Raw genomic sequence first — 12,763 nt, 5'->3', positions numbered from 1 at the left:
TGAAGAAGGATTCCCTGAAAGCATACAGCAGTTGGATCTTCACATTCTCCTTGGACTTGCCGGGAGGTCAGGCCAGCAGCTCTTGTCACTGCTTTGTACTTCTTTTTGTGGTTGATAGTTACTGGGGTGCAGGCTGAATAATCTCAAGCTTTGGGGAGTAGTGCAGGGTACAGCTGCTGGGAGAGCTCCGTCGACTAACCTGACACGAAGTCACGTCCTTCGGGGAGGAAAGTGGTGTCTGCAAAGCTGTGAGAATGACATCTACCCCAACATCTACCCTCTCCTTCCACGTAGCGCACAGTGCTACGTGTGACACTGGAGACCCCTGAAGCGCCAGGAGAAGGCCAGCGGTGCGGGCAGGGGGGTGCTGTCCCCGGGCACCTGCGTGCTGCCTCATGCCGTGCATGCTGCATTTTGCAGGTCTGCAAATAAAGCAGCACTCGACTTTGGAGTCGGGTCCTGCTGTGTTCATCGAGGTGCTGGTTTTCACGAGCGCACACGTGGTGTCTAGGCGCTTTTAAACCTGACACAAGTGCCGCACAATGTCCCATTTCCCTGGCCATGACCGCTGCCTTTGCTCACGTCTGTTTCGTTTTCTGGCAGGTACGCGTGTGGCTTTTCCTGCTCCTTCAGCCTCTTACGCCGGTGGAAAATTAAACCACGTAGGCTTTGCATTTCTTAATTTATAAGCAGAGCAAGTCTTGTTCTGTGCCTTCAGCTCTCTGAGGGCCATTTATTGCTTTGGTCGGTTGTTTGCGACACACTGTTTGGGTTTGCCTGCGTGGCTGGGCTGAAGTCCTGCCACGGACCACTCTGACCCACCGCAGGGAAACCCATGCGGCTTTTAACATGGAGCCTGCCTTGCTGTCAGCCTGTACACAGCGGCGTCACTTGTGTCCCTAGGTAATCAGGGACTGCCTACAATATGGTTCAGACTGTGTTTACAAGATGTTTACCCAAAAGCCTGTTGAATATTACATATTATATGTATTAATATTTCAGAGAACATCGTTTCAAATTGCTGAAAAAAGTAGAGTCTAAATACATCAGCTTGAGATGTAAGAGTAACAGCTTGATAGAGTACAGCAACGTGGTACAGTTGTGATTGGGACCTCAGGGGTGAAAAAGACTTCAGTGCTGTGGGGATCCTTGAGTTGTGCCGTTCGTTATTAAAGCTGAGTTCAGACTTTGCTAAAACGCTTCCTGGATTTGAAGGACGCAGCACAAGTGATTGGTTTGTTATCCCCAAGTAAACTGGGAGCAAATGAAATGCAAGTAACAGACTGAGTTAGAGGAAATTGTATGCTTATTAATTAAACAACTACCCAGACACATCTACTAATTTTTACATCTATAGAATCCTCACTCTTGATGATGCTTCCACAACATAAGCATTTCTGCTATCGACTGAGTTAAAATAGTGGTTTTTGGAGGTTCTTCTGCCTATGTGCTCGTTGCCCATCCCAGTTTGATCCTGTGAGTATGCTTGGTTTTGCTGCATGCTTTGTGCTGGGCTTGTATGACTCGTAAATAGTTTCTTACAAATGTGTATGACGGATTTATGTAGATATGCAGCAATGTAACGAAAATGAAACTTCAGTGGTTTGGCTCGTCATCTGTATTCCTGTTTATAGGCTCAGCAGACCCGTTCTCCTACATGATGACAAATGTTATGTAAATGAAGATACTAGTAATAATGTTACTTGGATCTCATTAATTTGGGGGGGGGGAAACAATGGATTTGGGGGAGGTGAGGGGGATAGTTGATGCCATGCATTTCTTCTTATAATATTAATGCCATAGGAATGCAAACAATAACAGACACACCCTGGATGTACACCATGTTGGCCACATACTTCAGCGTTTCTGATTGTTTTGGGAGTCAGGGTTTTGAAGCACTCTTGTCTCATGCACATCTGTGCTTTCATGCTTCATAATGTTGCTGCTGCTAAACCTTTTTCTGTAAGCAAGTGGCTCACATGCACATAAATGCATATGTTTGCACATACACAAACCCACAAACTGAGATCCTTTTTCTGTCTGTTACTTGCAAACTCCAGAGACATTTGACTTGAATTAGAGGGTGGCTGATTTCTTTGAATTTAGGTTAATCCAAGAATGTTTCATGATCTAAGAAAACAAATCTATTTATAATTGCAAGTAATGAATATTTGTTTTCTTAGGGTTTTTCCCATAGATACTCATCTATGACCCGCTCAGCTTGCGCGCTCTGCTTTGCTTGATGCTGCTCAATTATGTTTATTGCCTATCGTTTTTTTGAACATTGCCAGCAAGGGTGGTGACCGAACAGTAAGCATAGTTCTGGTCTTTTCTCATCTCATCTAACTGCCATTTTGGCGCACATCTTAATTGCATGGGATTGATAACAAGATGTGTGGTGACCAGAAAGATTTCCTTTGTCCGTAGTGCCACCCACCTCGTGCTGATGGGTGAGGAAGAGGACCAGCTCACACCCAGCATCTGTGTTTCGGCAACGGCTTGGTGCTGTGCTCAGTGTGGTCCTCCTCTGGTTTCTCTCAACAGGTCTCATGAGTATGATGTTGAGACACATCTCCAGAAAACCCATAGGGCTTTTAGGCCACAGCTGGCTTTTATCTGGCCAGCTTGGGAGGCACGCAGGTCCTGAGCACCTCTGGGCGCCTGTGGCCATGTCTTCAGTCATCGCTGGTGTGCTGCAGGCTGAGCACATCCACCTGGATTTCTTCCAGGAGAAGTTAAAGCACCTCCCGACAAAAAGTGTGGTGTTTATCTTTTTCCAAAGGCTTCCAGGTACACGAGAGCTATGCTGCAGCTCTGCAGGACGCCAGTGCCACCAGGGGCAGGTAGAAATAGCTTTGCTAGGCATGAACGCAAGCTTCACTTTCTGGAGTCTGCATAGGTCTGCTGAAACCACAGAATAAGCTTGACAGCAGGCTGGCTTCTGGAAAATAATTGCCTCACGTAATCCTAACCTATCTTGTTACTCAAGTGCTAGACTAGCTGTTGTGCTCACCTTCTCTTTTTTTTTCCCCCCTTTTTTTACTTTATGAGGAGTGCAAACCTGGTGTAGGCAATCAGGCCTGGTGGTGGAGGGTAAGGGAGTCACACTGGCTGCAGCAGAGGACCCCTTCCAAATCTGATGTTGTCTGCACAATTCATCTCTCCTGATGCACTAAAGTAACTTTTTTATCTCATTGTTTTGGAAGGCAGCACTGCGTCATGGGCCAACAGCAGGGCTGGAAGTTGGGGCACACCAATTGAATTTTGTCTATAAAATGCTGAACTCCCTGAAACCTGACGAAGCTATATAAACATCAAAACTTTTTTTTTCCTTTTTAAATTGAAGAGAGCTCCGATCCTCTAGTGGTATCTTGTGGCAGAGAGTCCCACAGTGTAATCATATTCGATATGTGAAAGGGTTTCTTTGTTTTTAACTTGTTGCTTTTGAGGTATTTGAGATATCTAGTGCTGGGGAGCGTGCTGGCTGCCCACCCTGCACGCTGGTTTGAGGGCTCCGGTTCAGGGCAGAGCCACACATGCAGCTGCAGTCTGAGGGAAGAAGTAAAACTGCATGTAAGTTGTCCTTAATTTCCCATCTTCATCCCCTCCTGTCTTCTCTACACATACAGGCGTCTGGGTATGCTTATAAAGGAAATGACAATGCAAGTACAAAATACAGCATACAAAATTTGCAGGCCTTCCTTGCCAAAAAGACCCCAAACTTCCCTTCCATTGGCTGATAAATTGTTTCACCAAGGGACATCAAAGCATTTTATAGTCCTTAGTTGAATTTTGCAGCACTTCTGAAAGGTCCCAGGTGGAAGAGCTGAGGTGCCTTACCTAAAGCTGTGCCTTGATAAGTCAAGAAGTTGAGGTTTCTGGTTCCCCGTCTCCTGTCTAGCTGGATGTGGAGTTTGGAGTGTAGAAAGCCCCAAAACTCACTGAACATCACAACATCTCCTGACTGAAAGCTGCCTGCATTGCATTGCAGAGGATGGGATAGGGATGAATAAGGAGTGTTTCGTACTGAAATCAGGTCTGTCTTATTGCAGATGGTACAATTCACTCTACTTGCTAGGTAAAGATTCCCTTAGGCTTTCCCTGTCTGTCCTTCGGCCTCTGATCTTTGTCGTAGCAACACCTGATAAAGTAAGTCGTTTCCTCTGTGTTTCTATGCTCAAGGTTGTATGTAGAAGAAAATTTGGTCACATTCTGGATTCTGTTTCCCTCATATACCCATCTAGCTTGTTAGAAGTGCATCCTTGCTCATGAAGTCTCCAGACCAATCTCTGAGTATGTGTGCATCTCAGAAGACACCAGCTTTTCCCACTGCAGCGCAAAATGCTCCCTGGTTCAGGATCCTGGCAGGATCTTGCTAATGTGGACATGCTGTAGTTTTAGGCGTGATGGGGATCGAGCTCTTGTCCATTTGCAGGAAGCTGAGCAGCCCTAGGAGACGATACCAAGTATTTTTGATGAGGAATGCACATTTAGTGCATGCCTGGACCATTGGCAGCTGATGCTGTAGGTTCAAGGTTTTTGTTATGAAGGTGGGCGGAATTGCAGTGATGCTGCATTGTGTGCTGGAGGAGGATGTGGCCTGCTCCCAGAACCTGCTCTTCCTCTTGGGGTACTGGCACGCTGACTCCATGAGTTCGATGTTAACTTTGGGAAGAGCTCTGCTGTGTGTCTGAGAGCAATGTCTGTGTGAATTCAGAGATGGCAGGGATGACATCCCTGGTGCGGCCAATTCCGGTGATCAAGGAAAGCTTCCAACTCCTGTGCATGTGTATTTTGCTATGATGGGCAGATACCCTTGTATTCTTACCTCCTTTCTTTTTTCAAATATGGAGATAAGATTCTGAAGGGTAATCTGCACGTTTCCATTCATTTCCTTGAGAAGAGAGCTGACTAGTGTGAGCAGCCTGGGAAAACAACCCCTGGCACAGTGCTGGGATAAAGGTGCAGCAGCGGGCTGTTGTTCTTGTCACGGGGATCGAGGAATGTTACGTGAACTGGTGTTGAGCAAATACACTTACCTAACAGATTGGTAATTAACCAATAGATCCGGTTTTGCCATGACTCAGCGTGTGATATGGAGTCATTTAACCTGTCTTTGCTTCAGTTTCTAGCGCGTGTAAAATACAAGCAGTGTGTTGTCTGACTTACACAAGTTTGCAGACCACTTGCATGCTGAGCGTCTGAGACCTGCTTGTGAGTGGTGAAGTGGGGTCTTGGAGTCTCTTCTGTGGGCACATCAAGTGTCTGGGCTTTTTGTTTTGTTTTAAGAGTACATAGTTTGTTTATAATACAGCTTATTAAGTCAGCTCATGTTTACCATTCTTTCCTGACCAGTACATTCAAAGCACATCATCGTTTGCTGTGTTTCTGCATACTTCAGTGTGCCACACTGTCCCGGGGCCAGGAGGGGAGACAGTGATTTCCTCCTGTGTGTTGGAGCAGGTGGGGTTGGATCCTGCCTGTCATCAGTGCTGCTTTTTGCCCTGGGCTGTGACGCAGAAGCTGTTCAACTTGCAAATAACGGCTTACCAGAACACATGACTTTGTCTCCCTATTTCTTAAAAATGCCAAAGCCCAATGGAAAAGCATTGAGACAGCATCTCATATAGAAATGGCTCAGCTGGTCGTCTGCCCAGGTGAAGCTCCTCAGACGATGGAGCAGTCAGTAGTCGATCGTGCGGTGTTGGTGGCCACTCCGCCTGTCAGAGCCAGTGCTTTTCTGCACTTTATCCTGAATTCTGCAGAAAGGTACAACAGGAGTTTTACATCGGTCCAGCCTGCCAGCTTTGGTGCTGCAGCAGAGATGGCATGCGACATGCTCGGCACCTTTGCGGCTTGAAGGCACTGGGGTGGTCTGTGTGTATGTAAGGCTGTCCGTGATGGTTGGTTTTTTTTTTTAGCAGTCTTGATCTGTTTTCTTTTCCTTTGTAGTACTGCTAAATCCTGGCCCTTTATTTCTTTCTTCTGTCCACTAAGAGTCACTTGTAACTAAAATGCAGCTAAAATGACTATCTGAAGCTGATTTCAGGGTTTCAGTAAGCACTGGAATAGCAAATTAAAGCACAATGTAAATTATCCATAGAGGTTTGAGAAGTTGTTGTTTTGAGAAACGTCTGCCAGGTATTGTTTAGTTATGGTCGACTCTTCTTTGGGGCTTGGCAGATGAACGACAAGATTTCTTGAGGGTCTTTCCAACCTTCCTTTCTGTGTTCCAAGAGCTGCGATGGTTTTGTTGAAAGGAAATACTCACTTCGTTGTAAGCCATCTGTCTCCATGAAGTAGGAATAAAGCATGTCTGCTCCCTAGATTGTATCAGGCAAGAGGATCACCTTGTCATTTCTCTAATTTATTTCTGGTTTGGATACTGAGGTCACTGATTTCTAAGAGTTACAGATAAGCCCATCATGCTGAAACCACTAATGGTCTGTATTGGTTGGTGCTAAGGAGGGATAGTTTATGTGAAGGCTGATTTTCCTTTGCTTTTACAGATATGGCATAAGTCTGTCATCATCTTCTGGCTGAGAAAATGGAGATTTGAGTATTTTTGTTGTTAATAGTGAATGGTGACATCGTCTACAGGTAAGGTATGAAGAGTGTGTGGTGTGCCGGTGTAGTGAGGATAGCTCAGCAGAGAGAGTATCAAAGTAGGAGCTAGGGTCTCTGAAACCCTGAAACTGAAATCCCAGGAGGGCTGGCTTAGCTCTCACTCCTCTGGAGTGTATTACGAGCTTCTGATTTCTAATCATGAAGCATTTCAGTATCCTTTATGAATAGCATGCTTTTAAAATACAGTTTAGTCTTTCTTTAAGAAGACAATGTGGCCCAGTCTGTGTGAATAGGAAGGAAAATGGGACGTTTTGGTAGCAGGCTGAAATCTGAACACAGCACCTAGATGAGGAGCAGCAGCAGCAAGGGAGCGAGAGGTCTTATTGAAGAGTCGTCAGGTGCCTTGCAGTGAGCTCTTGACCGCGGTCTCACTGGTGAGGGCCTGCTGCAGCCGCAGGCACAGCCGGGAGCCCGGAGGGTTTCGGGGAGAAGTGCTCTGTCTCAGGGCTGCCATGTTACTGATGGAGAAGCAGTGGTGCAGAAGGATGGATGCCAAACAAAGTGGTTTTAGCAAAGACGGGGGAGAAAAGTTGGGCTTCTGTTGCGCTGTTGTCAACCAAAATTCAGAGGGGCTCAGAGAAAGGGGTCACAATTTCAAAGGGGTCTCAGTCCTCCAGCTTGTTTCTAGGCACTTGAAAGTGCCAGCGGCTGTTTGCTGGCGTAGCCTCTTGTGTCAGCAGCCTTAGTTATGAGTCAGAGTTTGCCTGGCTCAGGCTGAGCATTATTGGTCTCCAGTACTGCTGACTCTGTTCTTATCTTCCCTTTCCTGGTTCTCCCCTCCGGAGTCTGGGACCTGTAGAAACAGAAGCCAGCCTTCAGGCTGCAGCCTGCCCTTCCTCTCTAGCGTGGGGGTCCCCCTCCTTGAGCATGGCCGGGCCAGCCTCTGAAATGGAACAAATCTGGAGAGTCTTTCTGTCCCCAGCGCTTTCCTGGTATGAACGAGGAGTGACTCCTGTGGATGACAGTGCTGTAGAACCGGTGTGAGTGAAATCCAGGGCCCTCTTCTCCAGATCCGTAGCGGTTCATGGTGTGCAGTATAAGCTCCCGGTAGGATTGAATGATTCAGAGAAGCGCTTCAGACTATTCTGAAAATTACACCACAGAACTGCTAATGCCTAACTGTTTGTGGAGTTAAGTAATATTCTCTCTCTGTACTGGGGAGGGACCTTTAAGCGTACCTAGAGGTAAGATGCTTGATTATGCAAAGGCACATGCCGTTTATGAATTCTGAGTAGTGTTAGTGTCCCTAGTAAAAAATAGAAGCATTAAAAAGGCACTGAAATTCTGTAAAGGCATGCTCACGCAGTGCTCTTGCAGCACGACTTAAGCAGGAGGCTTGGTGACATACCCTGGCCGCTGCCGGGCCACGCTGCCGGCCCGGGAGGCACGTGCGGTTCTGCCTGCACGGCTGCTCCCTTTGCTGGCAGCACTTGCTGTTACAGATGGGTGGCATTTCCAGGGCAGGCAAAAGGGAGGAGATAAATTTAAACCCGGCAGATTATTAGGTAACAAAGTTAAAGCGTGCCTGGCACTGTGTATTCCTGGACCATTGGGGCCCTAGAATAGCACCAGTCCACTGGTCAGGAATGCTGACCCTGTTTCTGTGTCCTCCTGTAACAAGATTTGCTGTTCTGTCCTGTTGCTGCTGGCGTTGCTGTCGTCCTCCTTTACGGTGTACCGCCTGGGGGGCTCGGCCGGGAAGCTGAGGTCCCCTGCTCTCGTGACGTGGGTAGGGTGAGGTTCCCTCGGTTGTGGTTCAGACCCCATGGTCTGGGGGGGGTCTCCCTTGTTTTTTTCAGTCCTCTGTCCTTTTGATGAAAGTGTCAAGAATGAGTGGAAATTACATGTAATTTCGGTGTGCATCTGCTGGTTCAGCTGTCCCTCTGAGCCCCAGAAAACGCCCTAAGCCTCTTGTGCTTTTTACATACTGGGCTTGCAGAAGCTCCTGTACCAAGTGCAGTGCATATGAAAGAATGAGCCATGTGTGTGCCTGAGCACACAGCGCACTGGTTACCGTTCGTTGTTTTTATCTGTATCTGTGAAGGAGAGTGGGTAAACTTATTTCACATGGAAAAACAAAGAGCTCTGGGGGCTTTTTTAAAGCGTGTCTTTAGTTTATTTGCAAGGTGCGAGTACAAAGTGAGCAGGAGACAGAGATCTTCATAGCTGGGTGGAAGTGTTTCTGTCCTGAGGCGGTGTGTGTGTGTGTTAGGAAGACCCAGCTTAGACACCCTTCAGTCCTCTCACCGGCAGGAGGGGTCGATAGCATGGTTCCCTTTTGCCTGTGGACAAGTTGGACGCAGAGTACGGCGGCTCACTGGTGTCAGATTTTGGCTAAAAAAACAATCCTTGAAATAAACTCTTTAGCTCGAGGGAACTCAAGATTTGCAACACCAAAGGCCTTGTTGGCAGCTTGTCAGCAGCCTGAGGGCTGCACCTGCTTCGCAGAGACATTTACATAAATATTTCTGATCAGTAGTGCACGCTTGTAACCTTGCTTTCCTGTTCTCTCAGCTTCCCCAATGAATGAGAATTACTCATTGTAGGAATTTCACTGCTGACTCCTGGTCGTGCACTGGAAGGCATTGCCATCAGTGCAGACCTCAGCTGCAGGTCTGTCTCCTTCCTAGATCCTCTCCGCTGTCATGACGTTAGTGCCAGAAGCCAGTGCAGGAGTGAATTCAGCATGGACGGGTTCTGCTGTCCTCGTCGGACCTTGAGCAGTGCCAGGAGCTTCCACTGACTTCTTTGCTGCTGCCCTCCTGTCCAGCACGGTGCAGTTTTACGTCTGGGTGGAAGTTGTGCCGTCTTTTGTCGGCGTGTGCCTGGCAGGGGCTGGTGCCGGGTCGGCCCCCGGGACACCCTCCTTCTCCCAGAGGCCAGCTACCTGTGCTGCCCCGGCGCTGGCTGGCTGCGTGGCCAAACATGCACATGGAAAACACGATTAGTCAGCAGGTCACCAGGGTTGAATTTCCTCGTGCGTCCTGTGCCGGGGCCATTGCGTTGGCTCTGGCTGCAAACCAAGCAGCAAAGTAGAGCAAAAGAATTGCAGACAAAGGGCTTTTATTAGTTATTAATGTTGTTCAATTGAACCAGACTGAAATCATCGGTAGCTAAGATTTATGTTGTTTACGTCGGGGGATTCTTGCTGGAGTTTTTGCCATCCTGCCCTGCTTTACTTCTTTCTTTAAGGAAATGTTGATAATTACCCTGAAATACTTTGAGAAAATACAGAGAAATACTGCATTCAGACTCTGAGCTTCTGCTTAAACAACCTCATATTTTGGAGTCAGTCAGATCTTGAGCTCACTTACCCTCCTCCTTGGTGCTACAAGGATCTGAATTCAAATTTTGGATCTGAGTTTCAGGCAACCATGGAAAAAGTACTCTTTGGATGTGAAATCCTTCCAGATCACTGAATTTCACATGGTGCCTTTCCAAGTGCTGCAGGGTCAGAGCCTGGAGGTGCAGCCCTGGTGCTGGAGCTCGATCCAGGTGTTGCTTTCTCCTCGTGTAGGTGCTGGGCAGTATTTACCCTGTCAGCTGGGTGCTTGACCTCGTTCCTGCTCTCATGAGGCGTGCGTGTTCAGGCTGTTGCTGCAGCTGAGTGTTGAACTAGGGCTGCTAAGGTTTGTAAGGTTTCAAGTTCCCCTCTCTGGCAGCAGGTGTGGTGCTGGGCTGCCTTCCCCGAAGCTCACGCCGCATGTTTCTTTGGGGACTCCTTGCTGGCCTCCCCCGCCCGGGGGTCTCGGATGCTCTGCTGCAGACCTGGTGTGGCTCTGGATGGAATTGTTCTGGAAACCTGCGAGCAGAGTTGGGCCAAAGTGCTTTAATGAAGGTTGGAGGAAATATGATGTATGCTGTAGAAATCCCGGGCTGGAGGGAACTTCAGGAAATCACGTCGTCTGTGAATCAGGAACAGTGACACTGTGCGGTCACATGTACCAAAGGTCATTCAGAATCAGGAATAAAAGTTTTGTTCCCTTTATTGCTCTCTCTTGCTCTTGCACTACACCCCTCAAAATCAAAAGCTGAGTGAGAAAGTACTCAAGCAGCTCCATGGCTGGTGAGGTTGCCTTACCAGGGAGGCCCTTTTCCCCTTATTCCACTTTTTGTATTTAATGTAGCTTTTTCTGGAAGATAACTGGGGGGTTGAGCATAACCTGGGATTCCAAGTTGCAGTATACATGCCTTTCTACCAAATTCCCTAAATACACACTCCAACTACAGTGTTTAGGTCAAGCCCAAGCTTGTCCTGTGGACAGGCTCTTTTGGGATGTTTATTGGAGCTTCCTCTGAATTACCTGATACTGTCCACTATATAAGACAGGATACCGGACTGTATGCGTCACTGCTCTGATCCCTTGCTTGATGAAGTAAGAGTTTATTTTCCAAATATTTGTATATTACTATGAAGAAGTCATAGCTGGAGGCATGCTGTTGGTGCAGGATTTGTTGTTGCAGCTCCTTGGAGGCTGTTAGGAATGGGATCCACTGAGCTTCATGGACAGCGAGTTTGGAGGTATTTGACTAAGGCTGTGAGATGTCTAGATGCCAGGGCCACTGGCGCCACAGGACTTACATAAATAAATTTCATTTGTGCCATGTTCACACAATTAAAGCTGGAGACCTGGATCGCATTTAATGAGGTTTATTTTGCTAGTCGGACCACACAGATTTCATTTACTTTGTCTAGTGTTCTAAAAACATACAGAAATGTACGCACATCAAAGCTAAGTTTAAGAGCTTGAATAAAATCCACAGCAGTAAAGAAGTGCCCTGTCGGGTTTGTATCATTGTAAAGCCCATTGAGCTAAGATTTACACTTGATAGTGTAAAATACAGGGTATTTTAGCCAAAGAAGCCTGCCCTGCCCTGCACGGGTGGTTGGTTACGATCAGCTGCAGTCCTGCGGCTGCTGTTTATCTCTCGGCCGTTGGGTGTCCTGGGTTAGTGCTGGGAGAACTGGGAGCAGGGGATGCCTGGCTCATGAGGTTTCCCTGTCTCCTGCACACTGGCTGTAGTTTAGGAAGCGATCCTGAAATGCACATGTTTTCCTTGGGATGCTGTTAGTTGAGGCTGTTCTCTGGGTTTGTCCTTACCTCCCTGGATGTGAACGTCGGTGTTGCCCTCGGGCTGTCACAGGGCCAGGGCGGGCTCCTTGTTAAAATGCTCAGTAGCTCTTTGCCAATTTAAAAATAGAAAAGGAAGAATTGAAAATGTTTTGTTGTGGATTGGCTTCTTCTGCTATACAGTAGAGCGCAGTGATGTGTTTGCATACGGACACAAGCAGGGAAGGCTTTGGGAAGGTGTTGCAGAAGTAAGCATCGCTCGAGGTGCTGAGTCCATCCCTGCGGGCTTGCGCAAGGGCAAGCGGGGACTGATCCTGCACCTACACCGGATCCCTCCGAGGAGCGGGCACGGGCTCCTGGCCGGGTCCTGCCACAGCTCTCAAAAGTCCGTTAACCTTGTTCGGCTCAGTAATGTTTGCCCTTGGCAGGAAGGCCTTGCCATTAGTGGGTTTGGACCTTGGGAGTGGGAGGTGACTGGATCAGGCCATTTCTCTCTCCACGCGGTGCTGGGACTGGGGAGAAGGAGGTCGGTCAGGTGCTGTCTTGCTTTTCATCTGCTGCTGCAATCGTGGCGTCTCTGGAGACGTTGGGGTTGCCGCAAACGGCAGAGGAGCCAGGCGTTGCCTCCGCAGCTTGGTCTCCGGGGCTGAACGCAGGGACAGTACGTGGTTTATGTTTAAGTAGCCTGGTGCTGGAGCGAAGGGCAACGGGCGGAAGGTGCAGCATGGCTGGGACGCGGGCTGGATCTCCGGGGGCGTGGGTCCTGCCGCGGGCTGGGCTGCCTTACCCTCAAGGCCTCCGCTGCCCTCTCGGAAACGCAGGCAGTTCGTCGTGAGCCCGGCTGGAGGCCTGCGGATGGGGAAGGTCAGGGAAGTGCCATTAATCCCTGTCGGTGTTTCTCTTTCAGAGGAGAATGAGAAGCACGAGAAGCTCCGCCTGGAGAGGGAGCAGGAGCAGAAGAAGGCCGGCAAGGCCAGCGCGCCGCGGGCGAACAGTGCCGTTCCCCTGGAGGAGCCCCGGAGCGAACTGCTGGTGCCCATCTCCCCCCCGGCCCCGGTCCCCCC

At 48.5% G+C, this 12,763-nt stretch overlaps 1 protein-coding gene across 1 annotated transcript in view; it reads left to right on the top strand.

The window, feature by feature from the left end:
• Positions 1 to 513: 513 nt before the first annotated feature.
• MNT (MAX network transcriptional repressor) overlaps positions 514 to 12,763 on the top strand; it is a 41,110-nt gene continuing 28,860 nt past the window's right edge. The window contains 2 exon segments of the mRNA XM_010573874.1: positions 514 to 582; positions 12,607 to 12,763. The exon segment at positions 12,607 to 12,763 is cut by the window's right edge and continues 1 nt beyond it. Coding sequence (XP_010572176.1) covers positions 543 to 582; positions 12,607 to 12,763 — 197 coding nt within the window. The 5' untranslated portion in view covers positions 514 to 542.

This window comes from Haliaeetus leucocephalus, unplaced genomic scaffold (genome assembly GCF_000737465.1).
Source record: "Haliaeetus leucocephalus isolate CR32 unplaced genomic scaffold, Haliaeetus_leucocephalus-4.0 Scaffold395, whole genome shotgun sequence".
NCBI lineage: Eukaryota > Metazoa > Chordata > Aves > Accipitriformes > Accipitridae > Haliaeetus > Haliaeetus leucocephalus.
The sequence above is the reverse complement of the archived record's forward strand: the minus strand, read 5'-3'. Positions and strand labels throughout refer to the sequence as shown.